The sequence below is a fragment of the Rhagoletis pomonella genome, unplaced genomic scaffold, assembly GCF_013731165.1.
Source record: "Rhagoletis pomonella isolate Grant_MI unplaced genomic scaffold, Rhpom_1.0 Rhpom_scaffold_01288, whole genome shotgun sequence".
In the NCBI taxonomy this organism is placed as follows: Eukaryota; Metazoa; Arthropoda; class Insecta; order Diptera; family Tephritidae; genus Rhagoletis; species Rhagoletis pomonella.
The window spans coordinates 218-20,742 of record NW_023459842.1 but is presented as its reverse complement, the minus strand read 5'-3'; the positions used below and the strand labels follow the sequence as shown (position 1 = coordinate 20,742).

General features: G+C 32.9%; 1 protein-coding gene across 1 annotated transcript in view; it reads right to left on the bottom strand.

The window, feature by feature from the left end:
• Nucleotides 1-20,186, bottom strand: part of LOC118752178 (putative mediator of RNA polymerase II transcription subunit 12) — a 28,004-nt gene extending 7,818 nt beyond the window's left edge. Inside the window, exons 1-3 of the mRNA XM_036487035.1 lie at nt 19,820-20,186; nt 19,533-19,642; nt 90-165 (exon numbers count right to left, since the gene is read on the bottom strand). Of these exons, the coding sequence (XP_036342928.1) occupies nt 90-111 (22 nt within the window). The 5' untranslated portion in view covers nt 112-165; nt 19,533-19,642; nt 19,820-20,186. The remainder of the gene's footprint in view (nt 1-89; nt 166-19,532; nt 19,643-19,819) is intronic.
• Between the last annotated feature and the right edge of the window lie 339 nt (nt 20,187-20,525).

Sequence of the window (20,525 nt, the reverse complement as noted above, 5' to 3'; positions counted from 1 at the left end):
ACAATTTATTTATTTTTTTTTTATAAGTATAAAGCAAGTTTAGGCAGAAACCCTCTTTATTTATTATACATATATATTTATTTATTTACCAAACATTTTGGGTTTCCTCATTTCTGCTCTATCACTGCGCTACTCCACTCTAATTGGCCACACGCTGATTAATCGCTGCAATAAAGAGTTTCAAATTAGATAATGTATAAAAACATGTGTAAGCTTATTTGCTACAAAATCCGTTTCATTGATTAGTTACACTCAGTATTATAAATACAAAATTAAAAAAAAAAAACAAAAACGACGAATGATAAAAAGGTTACAAATGCGCATCCGCAACGACAACCCAGCATGATTTTTTATTATCTAATCATACAACAAATGCAATGACCCAAAAAAGAAATACTTACATTTAGAAAAGTAAACAAAACAAAACAAAATAGCAAGTTCAAGATAACTTTTTCCAAATAAATATGTAAATTTGGAATGATTCAACCCGAAGTAAAATATGCGCAGAGTCAAAAGCGTACAGTGAATCATCTACATACATATGTACATATGTATATTGGTGTATGTGGGTATGTGTATGATGTAAGATACATATGTATGTATGGATCTATGTAAACTACCTTTGTGTGGGACTAGTTATTTTCACACCAACGCCTATGACTTTGCATCATCATCACCGTGGCACGTAAGACCTATAATCTTATCAATATTTCTTTTGTATAGTCCTTTCCCTCCACACCTCTAAATCTTTTCCACTCAGCTAATATATATTTTTTTTGAGTTTTAAATATGCTGGAAAAGAAATTAAATTAGCGTGACAACTCTTTTACAATTGCTTAATATAATCAAAAAATGTGGCAAAGAAGGGTGAGTTTACAGTTTTTTAAAAACAACTTTGGTTTATTAGCATACAAATTTGAAGTTAAGTGATTATAATTATGCGTGCATTATCCAGCTTTTTTAGCTACAAATACCTATAATCGAGTCTTGCAATAGTAATAAACATAGTTTTTTGTACTATAGGGAAGGGGGCCTGTAGATTCAGGGAGCTAGTGAAAATAGTGAAGCGGTAATACGACCGAAGTTATTAAAGAAATGAATATACAAAAAGGACAGAACAGAAGTGTAACTTAAAATATAGAAAAAACAAAATAGAGAGTTGCCACCTGCTTGAAATTTTCACTTTAAATAAATTGACAATGGATATCAAAAGAAAGCAGTTTAAGAAGGCTTACATCCGAAAATATTTTTGTGGAAGGTTGCCAACTGTTAAGCAATTTTTAATTCAATTTCATTGACAAGATAAATTAAATATTGCAATATGGGTATCAAACTAAAGAGGTATAGAAAAATGGATTGCTTAAAATATTAATAAAAGGCTTACAGCTGAAAATATTTATGAGGAGATCTGCCACCTGTTTGAAAAATTTTATTCAATTTAATTGCTGAAAATAATTAAATTTTTTTGAAGCAGGTTGCCACCTATTTGATAAATTGAATTCAGTTTAATTGATAACATTAACTAAATATTATAAGATGTGTATCAAATGAAAGTATTTGGGAAATCTTTGATTCAGAAATATCTTCAACTAGCAAAAAATCTAGAAATATTATATAATACTGTAGTATTACACAAAATCACAAATAACAAACAACAAAAAAATGGATTTTCACTTTTTATGGCGCAACAAAGCACGCCGGGTATTTGCTAGTAAAGTAAAACAAATATTTTCAAAATAAACTTTTTAAATATGAGCCAAATCGGACTATAAATACAGGTTTTCCAAATATCTCGACACCTGCAAATTTTTTCGTTTATTTAATTATTAGGCAATATACACGAACTATAAATACGGGTTTTCCATATATGCATCTCGACTCCTGCGCCACCTAGCGCATTAATTCATCTTTCGTTGTCTTTGAGTTGTGAGCTAGGCTTGACATTTCAAGGCATTGATTACAAGATTTCACGCAAACAAACCTACATACTTACAATAGTATTCCAAAACCGTTTTTCGAGTTTCGATTTTGAAATTAAGAAAAAACGGATAAATCAAATTTAATTTTACTTAGTTTTCAAACACTGAAAATACTTATTTGGACGTCATCACCAAAAATGATTAGCAGAGAGATCGCTTTCATTTACAAAAGAGCAAAGTAAAAAAAGTACACAGATGCTTTTTCGAGACAGACAGACAGACAACAATTCTAAAAATTGTTGATTTGGTTTATGTAGCTCTACTAAAGACCTAACATGTTAATTTTTCTTTAATATCTATAATGTAAAGATATCGGCCTGTTACATTTTTATTATAAGTATATATTTCATTTATTTTGTAAATTTAATTCCCTAAAATTTTTCAAACAGATGGCAGCGCTTTTGAAAAATATCTTTGGCAGTAAACTTCTAAACCTTTTCAGGTTGATACCCATATTGCAATATTCAATTTTTCGTATCAATTAAATTAAATTAAAATTTAAAAGCAGTTGGCAACCCTCAAGAAATATTTTCAGCTGTAAACCTTCTTAAAGCTCTTTCTTTCGGCAGCCATATTGCAATATTTACTTTTTCCTATCAATTTACTTAAACTGCAATTTTTAAACAGGTGGCAACACTCTATTTTTTCCGTATTATAAGTTAGACCTCTAGCAATACACCGGTGAAAACTGCATTCAATTCCATGCAACAGTTATCGAGTGATGCGCGTACAAACATACAGACAGACAAAAATTCTAAAAATTGTTGATTAGGCTTCCGTTTGCCCTAATCGGTCTGTTACAATTTTATTATATGTATAGATTTCTCAGAATATACCTTTATCCCACAACTTAATACATTTTATTTTATTTTCTGTTTACTTTTTATTTCTGAATATTTTGAAGCTTATTCGCTATCAGTTATTGAAAAAAATCCTTATTTGCGTAAAAATTTGTTTGCGAAATTCGAAAAAACAACTGACAACACACAACGCCCACTTCAACGCCTTTGAATAAGCGGAAACAAAAGAAGATACACATTACCATACAAAGTGCAAGTAGCAGAAATGTTGAGGAGTTCATATATTTCAACAATTAAAATTAATAGAAATAAATTAACAAGCATTCCACAAAACCATAAATTATTCTCAATTTTTAGTGAACAAACAATTGAATCAACTGAGTAGCCACTTCAGAATATAAAACAATTAAACAATTGTCAGTCGTGCACAGCAATATAAAAAAAAAATATCATTTAAGTACTTGCAACTAATTACTTGTTCTACTGAGAATAAAAGCCGTGTCATCATTCTTCCACGCGCCTTTGCAATTTTTTGGAACGAGGCCTAAAGCACTAGCAGTACATATTTCTTATAACATTTTTTATAATAAAATTAACATTTCATTAATTGGTGCACCTTGACTTTATCGTAGATAGATACTTCCTTCACACAATTTATTCAATTGATTTTTCTTCACACCTCGCTAAGGTCAATACTCTCATTATGTGAGCAATTATTTTCATCATAAAATTAAAAAAAAAAAAAAAAATTGTCGTTATCAATTCTGCTTTGCATATGAAAATTTGGCCGGCGGCGTTTTTAATTACTTGAAATTATATTATTAGCTAATGAATAAATTAATCATTTTATGTTTCCAGGTTATGTACATATGTAGTATAAAGCAATTGGCTCTGCTCATTAAATGAAAGACTTAAGGCACAAACTTGACTATCAAAAATTGGTATGCATACGTGATTTATATGAGCATTCATAGATATATACAAAATTTTTAATTGATAGAAACTTCGGCTTTTTGATTGCATATTTTTAAAATATTTAACGTTCTGCCTTATTTGGAGTGAAATAGTTGAGGAAAATTTTGTATTTTTGTTCTCGCTATAATGAAGTGATACGCTTCATTTGAGAGCTATTTTAAAAATCAATTTTTAGTTTAATATGTCCATCATAAATAAGTATGTTTTCTTTTATTAGCACGCCAACTAAACTTTTTTATGACTTACTCATACCAAACTTAGTGTGCCATTAATTTTGGTATATCAATAGTTTTTGAAGCTAATATATTTGTTGGCAAGCGCATACTAAACCTCTAAAGTGATGTAGAGTAGAGCGTGGGCATAGGCATCTTTACAAGTAATGATTTCACGATATACATAACTAGGTAAATATACATATGCACCTGGTTGTAAATTTACAATGCAGTACTCAAACACCTAGCTAAATTTCGATGAAATTTTGAACTATGAGTTCTTGTTTGGTCTACAACCCATTTGTAATGGCTATACCCATAGAGAAATATGATCTACGCATACATACATACATATGTATATGTCGAAATAAAAATTTAAATATTTTATCTATGAAAAGTTCCTGGATGAATAGACAAGACTTACGAAGAAATTAAGGATATTCCTTTTAAATTTATAATTTTTATTCGTTTCTTTTTTTTTAATCCGAAGCCTGGCATAGCGCATACATGACGCCTGTGCGTTCTGTTTCTAGCCTTCGCTTTGAGCTCCTTCCAGCTTAACCTGAGTAGCTTCGCCTATGGATTGACTGTTCTTCTCTATGTTCCACGGTGTCTGCCGCAAGGCCTGCTTCTGTCGATCAGGGGATTCTCCACTCCAAAGTCTTCTTTTCAATACTACCGTGTCCTTTACGTAAAGGCTTAGCTTTTTGAAAAACTTTTCATTTGAGTTTGTTCTAGGTCAAAAGGCAGTATTGAGAGCGCATTGGATTTGAAAAGCGTAATAATTAAGTTCAAACTCAGATTGTGGTTTCGCCATAACGTGTCAGTGCCGCTACTGGAGGCCACTTTGATGCCAAGGTACATATGTTAAATTCTTGCTGGTTTCAAGAGTTTGGTAGAAGACTAACATGCCACCGCACCGCAATACTTCGGTAGCATACTTAGAACCGTGGTCTCAGGCCTACCGCCTAAGCGTCTCTGTGCAGCGCGTTGCTCATTTTAGACAGATCAGAAAGACAATGCCCGAAAAGTATGTCGTCAGCGGAGAGAATGTGCTGCAGTAAACTGGACATGGACCGCAGGGCTGGGAATGGCCAACACATGCCCAATCATAAACAGAAAGAACCCCGAGCCGCGATGTGAATTTCAAAGACCTCAGGCAGCTTCTCTCTGTGAAGTACATGACTGCTGGCTTCGTCTTATTTAGATTTAGCGACGATTTTTTCGGACACTCCTCTACGACGCAAGATGTGATTTTTGTAAACTCTAGCTCCATCTTTTAAACGTCAGTGTCAATGGTTGACATATGAAGGTAGGTCTACCACCCATTCTTCTCTGGACGAAAACCATACAGGTATCCTTGTATTGATTTGCTAGACCTTAAATCAACTGTGGTTCCATTATGCTGGTATGTTTTTATTTCACTGAGTATTTCCGCGTATCCGAATTGGTGTTGTAATTTCGCAGCATGTCATCCGGCTACGCAACTTTTAACGAATCGAAAGACTTGACAAACTAAGTTACCTCCATTTCTTCAACATTGTTAGTAACATTTTTTCCCTGTACACGAAGCCAATTTGTGACTTGGATACTTCCTAATGTGTATCTATCAGAACCTCAAGATACTCATGACTAAAGGCCGTCCAAATGCTGTTTGCCTTCAAATACTACCCACAGTCACATCGTATATACATAGATAGTATTTTTCGAAGCTTTGACACCTAATTTGTGAAATTGAACGTTCATTTCAGGAACTCTTTTTTTGCAACTTGGGTTTGTCTCGATGCCTCGATGTAGATATTTCAAAGCCCTTGGTTAATCAGTGATCAAATGATTTACCATCATATCGGTATTTTAACGAGTTTGGAAAATTTTAGTGATTTGTTACCTAATTAGATTTGTTTGTACATACATACATACATACATACATACATACATGATATGTACTTATATTGTATGCATAACTGTTTAAAATTTAAAATCGTTTTATTATAAACGATCAGATACATATATCTCAAAGGTGTGTTTGCTTGCTTATTCGCTTAATGGAAATTTAAACGTTTCCTAATGATCTTCAAATATTTCCGTGTAATCAAAAATTTTAATTCAATGAACTCGCAATGAGTACAAGAAATTGTATAACAATGGGCCTAACAATGCTTGGCACGCGTAGAAAATTATGTATATGTACCGTAGTTAGGAAAAAGTTTTGTATAATTGAAAAAAAAAAAAAAATGTATATTCATTTGGAAGAAAATATGTATGTACGTACATAGGTTTATATAATAAATTTGTTTTTAATATTTTAGCTGCCCTATATAAAAGTTACATATATAAAGAGCAAGGAGAAGGAGAGAGCTAGGAGTCTTGCCTAGAGTAATTATTTCCCATGCCTACCTGTGTTCCCCCCTGTCCCCAAAGTCGCTTTTCTAGCCCAAAGTACAATGAGCTACGTACATATGTATCTATGCAGCAGCGCTCTAAAATCGGTATGCGTTGCTACTGCATGTAGTTTAATAGTTGCAAGCTCATTGTTGACAGCGCTTGATTAGCTACATAGTTTCTTTTCTGATGATTTAACTACAAAATGGTAATGAGCACAATGAGTTGTGCCAGACATACTTTGTTAAATTATCCACAAAAATTTGGAAAAAGCCGCTCAATTACCCACATTCAAAAAAAAAAAAATAGTGCCACAAAATTGCCAAAAAATTCAAAACATACAATCAGGGTATATACATAAATGCGTAAATGCCTCGTAACGGTGTAAACCTCGTAAATAAATCGGTTTCCTGTACAAAATTAAGCAAGTTTACGAGGTTTACGAGTATTAAAATTTTAACATTCATTCGGGACCTTAAAAGCCGATTAGAATTTAAAAAAGTTCGCCACATCAACAAATTAGTTTCCGTGTTTTTAAAACCCAGGATTTTGAAAAAATTTCCACCTACTGAACTTTATTCTATTTAGCCGAGCTTCTCCTCTGATTTATGGCGTATGCTTTGATGTTGTCCTACAGTTTTACGACTAGGAACGGCGATTGTGATTTATCAGAAGCTGTTTTCCATGGCATAAATACACTCGCAGGTTCGCCATTGCCTGCCGAGGGGCAACCGCTATTAGAAACAAAAACTTTTTGTTTTTTTTTATTTTTTGTTGTTGGGTTAAACCGGGTTTGAACCCAGCTCCGGAGGAGTGGTAGAGCGCACTGCTAACCACTACACAACAGCAGGCGCCGAGTCTTTCTGAATTATGTATATATGTATGTATTAGGGCGATACTAAAAAATAACAACATCATGGGGAACCCCTTTATTTTATTTTAGGGACTAATAGCCAATTTCACGCAAGTAATGCAACACAACAAACATTTTAATTTTTCAAGCTTTTATTAAGTTTCATGTGTGCGTACTCAAATTTTGGCATACATTTTTATCAATTTCCCGATGAGTTAAAGACTTTAAACTTTTATAAGTTGGTTATTTTAATCAATTGATAAATTTTTTCTCCAGGGTAAAGACATCCACATAAATTTCTAAATCAAAAATTAAATTTTAGGGGTCAATACCAGGGTTTGAAAACAATTTAACTTTTTTAATCCCAAAAAGTGGAAAAAATTTTATTTTGGCCAGCTTAAATTCCGCGAGTTTATGATTTTATAGGAATAAGTTTCAATAATACGCCAAATTGATCAAATTTCAAGTCAAATCTTTGCTAAGTTTTGGCGTTTTTTTTTAATAAAAAAATTTTTTCGATCTCTGAGAGCGACCCGTAAAATTTTGTTACGAAAGATGTCTTTATTTCGTACGTATGTCAAAATAAAAGGGAATCCCATGCAAACTTTTGATGTTGATATTTTAAGGACCACCGTTGTATTAGAGGTTTACGCCGACAGCCTTTGCGGCGGCGGCATGGACAACTTCAAAAAGAATCGGCGGCGGCGGAGTTTCATTCTCCCCGAACCAGTTTAACTTTTCGTTCCCATGTATTTACTATGGGCGAATGAAAGATTTTCCGGTGAATCTTTTCTCGGGCGAAACTCAGGATAAGACTGAATTTTTCTCCTATTTATATTTCAACACATGATACAATCATTTTTAGAAGGTAGTTTCACTTCTTCTTCTTATCCGCCATGTTAGCTATCTGACAGAAAACGTGTTTCGTATTTTTTGTTGTACCAACTTTTTCAAAAAAAAATCCAGCTTTTGACGTTGGAAAAATAAAACAAAAAGAAGCCGAACATATAAGTAGAGAAATTTTCGAATATTTTGTAATAATTTTCTTCATAAAAAATTAACTGCTGCTTTCGTGGATATTGCAACACACGGAATAGATGTAAGGACACAGCTATAAGAGCCACCGCACACCACAGACTTTATCGGCCACCTATTTAAATTATAGGGCTCGCTTGAAATATGTACATGAAGATGTATGGAGGTGCGCACATTACACCAGCTTAATCGCTCTGACCAATAAGTTGGGGTGCAATGGAAAGACTAGCGACCACATCTAAATTGGCGTTATATTGCTGTTATATTTTCATTTTTATGATTTTTATTCATGTGATTAGCAGTGGCAAAAATGTATGTACAAAATACGTATATTTATATTAAAAATTAAATGATCAGTTATGAAACATATAAATCTTTACATGTTTTGTTAAAAAATATCTAAAATAACAAGCGATAATCCCCAAGTTCTATATCGTAGCAGTGGCCACATTGCGTTTTTGTCACAGACACGGTTTATGTCAAAAATTTTGAAGTGAAACTACCTTCTAAAAATTATTGTATCATGTTTCAACATCAGTTACAGTTGAAAGTATTCTTTCTGATTCAGCGTTTGTATAAATTGAGTACAATTTCAAATTTGTTATTATAATTTTTTAATACTATAATTTTACTCTACATCACATCATCAGAGCCGAACTGGTTCTGTACTAGAGAATTTAGAACCATGACTAGAGCGCGTTAATTTTCGTTTGCATCAGTTTGGATAGAGATTTAGTATGGAACTAGAAATTGTATTCACTAGTTCGCCGTTTCCCTGCAGGGTAATTGTGTAGGAGTGCCAAATATTTTTAGTAAAATTTTTGCTTCAAAATATCGCTCAAATAGAGTGATTACCCATAATCTGGCATCACTGAACAGAACCTGGCGGCAATATTTGATCTCAAAAAATTACGTAATATTAAACCGAATTTGTGTTCAATCATTTACAATGCAAAAGGGCAATCAAAATCCAGCAGCCAGCCACAAATATTGCTTTGTAATTGAGTAGATATGAACTCATTTACCTACTACACCCGCTTGCACTCGGTAATATACAAACACACATATACATAAGTATGTATGTACAAAAGAAAATTGATTGAGGTAACTTATAGTGTAGTTATCTGATTATTAGCGCATTTTCTTGTGCATTTCAATTGTGCATTCAACAGTTTAAATTTTTTACGCTTAATAAGGTTTTACTTATGCTGTTGGCCAAATAGCTGATATCAGTTTATAATTACTTTATTCTTATACACACATATTTTTTTGCTCTCAATGCGTTTCTTCCTTATTAAAAACATTATTTTGTATTTTTGCATAGTGTATGTGCTAATATAAATTTAAGTGCATTCGCTGGCTTACCGAACTTAATATTGATTGTATATGTATGTAAGTATGTATTTTATTTTATTTGTTTCTTTGCCCGCCAGTCACTCTAGCTGTCTATTTGTCGTTTTGAAGGTCATTGTCAAGTTCGGCACTTGAAAAGTTCCAACAACAACTTTGAATGCTGCTCTTAAAGCCAATCGCCAACAGGCAATGATGACTGGCAACGGTATCAATAAATGTAAGTAATTGCTGCCGTCATCGCTTTTAGCAGCGCCAATAGCATCTTTAAAAGTAGCTTCTGCATTATATGTATACTTATTTGAATGTAAGTGTAATCGTCTGCTTTAGCTAATCAAAATCGTTAAAAGAAAGTAGTAAACCAATAAAAAATAAACAAGCAATTATAAGCAAAAAAAAAAAAACATCCGACTTAAACGTTCATATAAAAATTAGGGGTACCGTTAATTTCGTTAATTTCACGTGGCGCAAAGTTATCCGGTAACATACATATGTATGTACTTAAAAAAAATAACAGGCCCCCCTTCGTTTAGCGGTTCTACTGGACAAATTTAGAAACCAAAAACACCATTGGAAAGGTAGTTTTCTGTATTTAGATGAAGAGAATTTTTGTAGTTTCAAAATTGATTGAATATGACGGCCAGAATCGCCGTACAGTGTTCTATTTTAGAAAAAAATGGACAAAATCAAATATCTCAAGAATGAAGAGAAATAGCGAAATAAATGTAACGGTATTTTAAAGCTTTTGAAATGGAGAAAAATAGATGGAGGAAAAATTGTCTCGTTGGGTAAAAGAATTGCTTCGACCTCAAAATTGACCTTCAAAAGAAAAGTTTTTTGAACTTTAAAAAAATTTAAATACGTTTTTTTAGTTTTTGCGACCACGGAAATGGAATTCTTGATGCAAGAACAATAAAAATATATATTTAGAAAGTTTAAAAGGTTCATACTTGGTTTCTTAATTTTGAAGGTAGTTTTAGAGGCCAAGGTAATTATTTCATTTAACGAGTTTACTTTTGGCAAATTCTGCATCTCAAAAGCTTTAAAATATGAAGCTGATTGCTAAGACAATTACAAAGACAACATTGTGCCAAATACGAAGACGACGACGAAGATAAATGCGAAGAAAAATACGACACCAAACACGAAGGCAGCGACTAAAACGAATATGAATATGAATGCGTAGACTAATACGAACACGTATATGAAAACAGCGAGTAAAACGAAGACGAAACAATCTTCGGAACCCTTAACCCGTTCGGTATAAAGGAAAACATGCTTCCCAAATGATTTCTCCACTCCTAAGAAAAGAGTACACATCATTTTAAGGTTTTTGGTAATATGGCTCATTTTTATTTATGTAACTATTTTTATTAGAAAAACTAGAAAAATTTATATTTTTACATTTTTAGCGAAAAATTGTTTCTACAAAAAAAACACGCTTTAAGACAACAAAGCTTTAGATAAAACTTTTTTAAAAAATAGAAGTAAATTTTAGAAAAAATATGTTTTCCTGAAAGCAATTATCTTATCTATAGAAAAATATTTTTTTACAGAAAAATGCATTGCTTAGAAAAATATTTTTTTTAGGAAAAGAATGCAGTTCTTAGAAGAATATTTTTTTTACCGAAAGCAAAAAAAAAATTTGGAGGAAATTTAATTGTAAAAAAACAGTTTGTTTCTTTTCGCTTTTTTAAGAAAAGTCAGATTTTCTCATTTCTTCGCGTATATTTTCAATTGTAGGCTTACGGTCCCGAAAGGGTTAGAACAACAAGAAAAGCGACCGAATTTCGGCAGTAACTGCCACTCCTTGTGTATTATTAAAACAACGATTTATTAATGGTAATCTTATAAAATAATTTTTACAACTAAAAAGTTGCGAAACACATATTTCGATGATTGTAATCGCTGATTGACAGTAATGAACAGTCTGCTGGGGCTAAGGTTTATGGCGAACACATTGAATTCAATGAACATTTTTGGAGGAATGCCTTTTTAAAATATTCGTTAGTTAACATTCGATAATATACCGTCATACCGAAATTGTAAGCAAAATCTCAAAAAAAAAAAATATAAATAAATTTCTAGCCATTTTTGGAGCACCATAAAACATCCCGTCATCGACATTTAGTTAATGCCTTATGACTTCAGTATGAGAAGTTTGATCTGCAGCTATAAAACCTATGAGAAAAAGTACAAAAAACAATTGCACTCAGGATGCCAAAAAACACACTTCCAACTTCTCGGCCGTGGACGAAATAGAAGAAGTCTAGAAAATATAGTGGGGTCACTAATTTCCATACTCGGCCATACTTTACACATAAAACCAGCAAGATTTAGAGCGAGGTTTGAAACTCCCCAGCCGACAATCACTGGAAGCATCAGACATTTCTATAAAATCATGAACAAGATCCAGATGGACGTCAACGTTGCACAGACAGATCATACGCGACATTCACCGAGAAACAATCACCACTTTTAGCCACTCTCGTGCACGCCATCAACGGAACTCAGCCACCATCCATCGCATACGAAAAGCTTCAACTGCCATGAGAGACTAAGGTTTGGTTACTGTAGCAGGTCAAAACTTCTGATTATTCAAGCTAATCTAAAAAAAAACACATTGATTTTGAGTTGTCCTTCATTATTGAATGACCATGGCACACAGAAGTTATCGAATAAGTTTTCCATGCTTAATCTTCAACCTTAATTAGAGTGATGAGTTTTTGGTGTCCAAACAGAGATTAGTTTTTTTTTGTTTTTTTTAGATATCACTTCAATGAAGAACTTTTTCCATTGAGCTTCTATTCAAACTCAAATTGGTTCATTAACCCATAACCAAGCCTTAGAAAAGGCAATGCATTTGTTCCAACTGATTTGCTACGCTTATCAAATCCAAATGCATATACTATATAATCAAAGTTTAACCGCATCTAATTACCGACGATGTCAAAGAGTGATTCACTTTCAGGTTCGATGGTATAAATGCGCGAGAACACAGCAGTCTTTACGTAAATAGGTAGTACTATGCAGATGAATCACGAGGTCGTTTAAATCAATTGAGCACACTTATTGCCGCATCGAGAAGATTTTGAAATTAAAAAAAAGTGCAATAAGAAATAGCTTCAATAAAGCTGGGAACACGAACATAAATATATTTTAGTTTAATAGCAATTAAATAAACAATGGTTATTGTGGCGCGATCTGGCAAGCGCTTATCTACTTGTATGCGTAGCATTTAAATTTGAGACAAGCGTATGTATGTGTATTCAAGACGAATTTATTGCTTGTCAGGTATTTAGAATGCCATTTAAGTGAAGGGCCCCGGCTTGAACTGAATTTAATAGTAAAAAATGTGTATGAACTAGTTTATCTGTGGGAATTCCTCACGGATTCACTGAGAGCACTTGAAACTACTAAATATGCTGTTGCCAAAAATGGTTTCAAGATTCTGATGATTTACAATTTGAAGTGCACTTCAAGCATGTGCGCCATATTATCGTATTTAGTTAACAAATAGAGTTTGTTATTTTAGAAATAAAACTACTTCGTTGGAAAAATAAAGCTTATTTGAAGTTATCTTAAGGGTGTAAATGTCAAAACAACTTACGTAGTTGGTAAAGAATTCAATAAGTACATATAGGTACGTACTAGGGATGTTAATCTTTTTCGCTTTTTACGATACCGAGATTTTCGGGATTTCGTTATCACAATCTCGGTTTTTAGATATTTACTACTTCTAAACAACTTGAATCGAAACAATTACTTCTATATTGTTTGAGAAGCTCTCCTATCATATAAAATAAATAATAAATAAATGGGTTTGAAATCTACTTTTTTTATTTAAAGTGACGTTTTTATTTTTTCTCTCTGACATCAGGATTTATTTTAAATGACTTTGTACTTTCAAAGATATGATTAATTCCAAAAATTATTTAAAAAATTCAATGCAATGTAGAATAAAAATACCTGTACCAAATGCAAGATGATATTTCTTTAGAAATAAAAAAAAATAATTTAGATTCACAAGGACGAATAGGTAATTATTTAAGCTGATAAAGTTAGTATGACGAAATTCGAGGATGCTAACGAGTTCATATAAGTCCTTACATATAATTTTATCAAAAACAAATATTGCGAAATCTCAATGATAAAATTTTAAAAGGACATTTTCAATACTTACCAGTCCTTATGCAACAAAAAATTCAATCTGTTTAAATTCTACAGAATTTTACCTTTAGTTTGATACCCATATTTCTTCTCTAAGCACATTTCACTACAACGCATTCGCTCCACGTTTTTCATTTTCAATTTCATAGATTGTTTATAAGGACTTTTGCTAAAATTTCAAAATCAAAAGTTATCAAAACAAATTCTATGGGACTGAGAAGTATTATTTTCTATTTTTTAGTCCATTTATAAAAGCGTTGTATATTAAAAAGTTTTTTATATTATTTATTTGAATTACTGTTGTCAGAGTGGGAAACTAAAAACGAAATTTTACTATATTTGGCCCGTGGTTTCACGAATATATTAATTTTTTTGTGTAAAATTTACCATCGCACGCTGCCATATGTATAATGAGCAGGGAACGGATTTTATGGAAATTGCCTTTTTTTCTGCTAAAGAGATAGAGTATATTCGATTAAGAATGTCCACGATTTAGCTTTCCCTGATTCCATATATATATATACATTTGACGTTGCCTTTTTTTGCCTTTTTTAAGATATTTGCCTTTTTTTTGCCTTTTTTAAGATATTTGCCTTTTTTGCCTTTTCTACCTTTAAAAAAGTGATTACAGCATTTACAATTGTTTTTTTTTAAGATTAAAAAATATACACATGCCCATGCGGCTTATAGAAGCGCAGGGACCTCTTGCCAAACTGGTGTTGAGAAAATTCAAAGCGGTTTTCTCAGCTAACGTAGGCTTAGAGACAATAAGGGGTGTGGATAAAATTGTAAAGGGCTAGGAAAACGCCCTTATTCCTGATAATATGAACGTTTCAAACGTTCCATATTTAAATTGGGCTCCACTTGTATCACCTTACGTCGAGCGCACATTTAGTACATTCAAGGCTTTTCTTCGCGAAAATCGAATGAAAACGCTGCCAGAAAACTTCAAAATGCATCTTGTGGTTCAATGTTACTACAACTATACAGATTAAAGTTTTATGAGTTAGAAACTCGAAAGGATAAAATAGTCAAAGATTCAAAGTACAAATTTTTCATATAATGAAACTAGTTCATAGTTTTTCTCTTTTTACTTGTAATATAAACATTTCTAAAAAAAATATATTTTTTTATTGTTCTTCGTATTTTCTGTCGTTTTTTAGTCCCTTATTTTGCTTTTTTTGCAATACCTTTTTTTTTGCCTTTTCCTGCCTTTCTCGCTATTTTATTTTGCCTTTTTTTGCCTTTTTTACAATACCTAGTGCCTTTTCCTGCCTTTTTCGCTATTTTATTTTGCCTTTTCCAGCCTATTTCGTTACTTTATTTTGCCTTTTTTATAGGTTTTTAGGTCCTAAAAATCCGTTCCCTGATAATGAGTTAGACATTTAAAAAAAAATAATTATTAGATAAAAAAAGAAATATAGCCAATACTGGCCAAGAAACGGAGTTTCTATTATTGCCATCAGTGCAAATTGCAAATCACGAAAATCCCGGGATTATTTGCCAAGAATGCAGGGATTTTCGGGACCTAAAAAGGCCGGGATTCCGAGCCTAGTACTTACATATACACATATGTATGTATGTAAGTTTGTTTATTTACGTAATTCGATAAATCGAATGAAGATGGTCGTGGTGCTATGCGTTGTTCCATTGACAGTAAACCAAATCAGAGCTTAACGGGCTGCCTTCACATGCTTTAAAATCGCGCTTTAGTTCTGCTTTCTTCTCTTGTCATGCTAGCGAGATTTTCCAGCACGTGAAGATGGCCGATAATGCGAGTAATAAAATAAAATACATGGCGCTCCACGTTTTTCTGAGTATTTGGCCGACTGTGGTCAATTGTGGTGTGCGTGCATTTATGTTCGCACAGTTTTACGTTCCGTCCGAATGACAGATGTTTATGTGTGAGAAGCTTTTTCATTGCAAAATTTTAAGAAATATAGTTTTTGAATGTTGCTTGCACCAGCGCTCGAACCTGGGTCGTACCGAGTGGGAGTGCGCACCTCTAACCACTCGGCTAAGGCAGTAGAATTGCAGAAAGAATACCAACTTTAGTAAACTAATTCTTCACACAAAGGTGTTATGTAAACACAAGTTATTGGGTGCTTATATCTGGCAAATGAGCAGCGCATGTATACACCCAGTAGGGAAAGAAACTAGTTTAAACATCGATATTCAACCAGTATTTTACCCACCACAACTAGTTGAAGATCTGACTTTCTTCCTTAGAACGAACTGTTGACTTTAGCATGGCGACGTCCTAGGCATCAATCAATTATCCGACTCTGCATTTGATTTTCACTACTTTAAAATGCATTTGGCTTAAAGAACTTCAAAGTCAGTTTGTTTCGTTCGCGTTTCGCGTGTTCAAACACGCTTTCGTTCCGTACTTCACAGACGCTTTTCATATTTCCAAGACACAAACACAACTTTATTATTACTTCCACATGTTGTCTCTTTTGGGATTCCAACCCGGACTTTCTGGAAGGCATCTTTGACGCTCAGCTACAACCAGACATGTAAATGTGCTTTCAGATGTTCAGTTTGAATTGTGTGCGAAATGTACTTGTTAATTTTTTTAAATATATTTTATATTTAATCATTTTTACGAACAGTTGCCGCAGTGAAATCCGTTAGAGTAAACACAATTGCGGCGCACGACGGCTTCTGTCAGTTGCCATTTTGGTTTGAAAAATTATCATTAAAATTAAATATTTTTTCGGTGCGTGCGTAGTGGTCCAAAAATGCACGGGAAATTTAAAAGTCAGAATTGTAATGCTCTCACCCCCTAGGATGCTTATGTATCGAACAAAAGTATACCCCTATTTTTTTTTTAAATCAAAAAATATTTAGAGGTCGCTCAAAGCGCTCAAAGTTTTCCATGTACTTTTGTATGGAAAACAACAACTTTTCGTAGGAATAGTATATTATAGTACAGTAGTATCTTAAAAATAAATATTTTTCTATCGAAAGAATCTGTTTCTCTGCAGGAGTTTCCCAATAATAATATCCAATTGTTAGTTAATCATTTTTGCATCGCACCTATAATTTATAGGTCCGCCAAAAACTCACAAAAACCCCGAAAAATTCAATGGGGGACCAATAAAAAGTCGTTAGTATTAAAAAATGGTTAAATAAATAATTGGGTATTACTATGTAAAGTCTCCTGAAGAGAACCTGAGTTTTCCGATCGAAAAATATTGATTCTCAAGAATTCTATACTATTTCTACGAGAAGTTGTTTTTCTTCCATACAAAAGTACATGGAAAACTTAGAGCCCTTTGAGCGACCTCTAAATATTTTTTGATTTCAAAACATTTCGATATAGAAGTATCCTAGGGGGTTAGAGCATTACAATTCCGACTTTACAGTTTTTGGACCACCACATAGATTTTCTGGAAATATGGATGAAAACATTGGCAAACTTGGGAAAATAATAAAAATTACTACAATCAACATTGTGCCATCCCCGCTGGGTGGTAAAAATATAAATAAATTTAAATCAACCGAAAAACGTCGGTGATAAAAAGGCTACCGCCGCAATTATGAGCCATTCCATATGCCTTTGTGAGTTTTAATTTTGACAGCAGTTAACCGTCATACGAGACTTTTTAATTAACTCCATAGTGACTCCTTCTGCATTCTTGCGACCATTTTTAATCACCTCCAAAATATTTTCTATATGTTGACCAACGGTAATGCGGTCTAGTTATTGTCTTCATTTGCAAAATGTTTGCTGTATGTTCCAGCAACTTTGAATATTTAGCAATTGTCATTAAAGCAATGATGAACATCGATCGGCCTTGTTATAGCAGCACGTAAATAATTGATACGCAGACTTTCTTGTAGAAAAGTTTCCCTGAATTGACAACTTTTCTAAGGCTTTCTCAACTTCAGAAAAATTTTCTGAAAACTTCCTGGTAGCTTTATATATTTCCGACCATCTTGTTTCACACAAACGTGATATATTAGGAGCATACTTCTTGAGTGTCGTTGATTCGCTAAAAGCAAAGCTGTAGGGGGAGGGAACTGCCCTCTACCCTCTGCCCCTACCTGGCTACCCCCTTGTGTGTATCGTTGCCTTAATCCACAAAGACCCTAACCAGCAAATTTTGGATAAGATTATTAAGTTTTGATGGTTTCTCGTTTTTTGATCTGAAAAGTGTATGCAATGAGCTTTTTTAAAAGTTTTAAACATATGTATATTTTTACTGTTCTTGCCTAAAGGTATCCATTTCTATGTTTTCAATAACCGGAAAATATATTTTGATTTTTTTTTTTAAGATCACTGCCTGCCGTTTTCAAGTTAAAAATAAAAAAAATTCAAAATTATTACTATAAGGATTTTAATCCTAGCATAGCTACGTGTAGTCTCTTCACGGAAAAATGTCAAAAATACAATTTTGAAGTGAAATGTACATTTGACGTTTTTTTATTTTTATATATACATATATCAGAGAAGCAGGGGCGGATCCAGCGGGGGGGTTTTGTGGGTTAAACTACGTGTCAGTCAGTGGCGGACCCACGGGGGGTGTTTTAATACATAGACGCCATATTATACAAACATATGCGCCATATTAATATACACCCCGTGCGTCGGCCACTGACTGACACGTAGTTTAACACCAAAAACCCCCCTGCCTATAAACTTTTGAATAAGATTAAACAAAAAGCGTCCTTTAGCTGTTCCAAAAAATATTTTTTTTTTATAAATTAAAAAAGGTAACTCCCAATGAAATAAATAAAAATATACATATGTATGTATGTGTAAAAATTAGTTTTTTATTCTTTTATTTAAAAGAACGGTTTTTGAGATATCGAAAGGAAAAAGAAAACCTGGCAACTCTCCCACGAGTAGTTCGAAAATAAGGCCTTCTCAAAACCATATCGATTAATATTCATATTGTAATAATTAATTTAACTTATTAAATAATTTGAATTTAATTGTATAACAGGTGGTAGCCCATTTCAAAAAAATAAAACCTCATTGCACATCTAAAGGTCAAACTCTTTAATTTGTCACCTAATTTTTGAGAATGGAACGCACTATATGTACCTACAGTGGGGAGCAAAAACGGATACATCGTGATTTTTGTTAAATAATTGCAAGATTTTTAAAGTTAATTTTTTTTTTGTTATTTTTTTATTAAAACATAGTTCTTGCTTTAATCGAAACCATATAAATAAAACTTTCAAATTTTATACAGAGCTTAGGAAAATACAACAAAATTTTACTAAACTTTTGAACTTTTTAATCTAAATTTTAATAAAGTTTTTGTGTACGCAGTTTTATAGCCTGTTAAATTTTAGTGTATCGAAAAAGTGCAAAAGGCATTAGCAAAAAAAATTATTAAAAATCAATGCGATATTTCAGCCGCATTTTATAAAAATTCAGATTAAAAAGTTCAAATTTTTAATGAATTTTTCCAAGATCTGTATAACGCTTGAAAGTTTGACTTGTATGGTTTTGGTTAAAACATAAACTATTTTTAATAAAAAAAAAAAAAATAACTTTAAAAACCTAGTCAATATTCAATAAAAATCGCGATGTACGCATTTTTGCTTCCCCCTATAAATGTTGAATTGCAAATTGCTTTACAGTGAAAGTATCCGGATGGAAGTTATCAAAAAATTCAAGTTCAAATATTCATTTCAATCCGTCCATAATTATATTTTTGAAACACTTTTTATGGAAGGAAAACACTGTGCGTCGATATGAAAAGTAATTGCATTGCTTGAAATTCGAAGCATTACATACTGACGTTCTAACACATACCTGGATCCTTAACTTTCCTTTTCGGTGTTTTGTTTTTCAATTTTTATAGAAGCAATTGATGCAACGTTCACACACACACAAGTTTAGTCATTCAAGATGGAAGTATTTGCCTGAAAATAGTTAATTTTTTACTCTAGTCGTTTTAATAATTATACTCTTAACAACACTGTCACAAAGCACACAATTTTTTCATTTCTTTAGATTTTCTGAAATTTCGTCAATTTAATTGATTTATTATTATTTTTTTTTTAATTTTGCGTTTTTGAACAATATATTTAAAAATTCACCTCGCTATTTTGTGAAGATAAAAATTCGTATAGTTTTTTTTTCGTAAATTGGTTACATAAATCGGTCAGGCACACCTAAACCATTTTTAATAACCAACGCACGAGTCAAAACGTTTTTGGGCAGCGTATGCGCGCGAGCTATTCAAACTGTACCGGCGAAAATGCCAACTTGGACTGAACTGAAATCTTCAAGTTAACTGAAATATTGGCTGAAGACGTCCGACAGATAGAAGCGCACCAAATACGCCAAATGGAATGGAAATGCCAGTACAATCAGAAGATACAAGAACAACAACAAAGGGAGAAGCTGTATCAAACAATTTGGCAGCAACGATATCAACAACGGCAGCTGCAGCAACAGCAGCAAGTGGAAGAGCAACAACTGATACAACAACAGAAACAGGAAATATATCAACAAAAGTCAGAGCAACAAACGCCACCGCCAGACCAGCATCAGTCAAAGCAACAAACACAACAATTAATAAAAAATACTATAAACCAGCCACCTTTATCGAAGCACAGAAAGCAGCGAATTAACCAAAAGATACGAGACAACAACAAAAAGTTACCTACAATCATGGATTGCGTAGTAAGCGGTGTGGCGAGCGCTGGTGTTGCTGTTTTTATGGGTATTGTTGGTGTTGCCATTATGTCCGCTGACCTATAACGCAGCCACAATGATGACAGCAACAATAACAACCAAGGC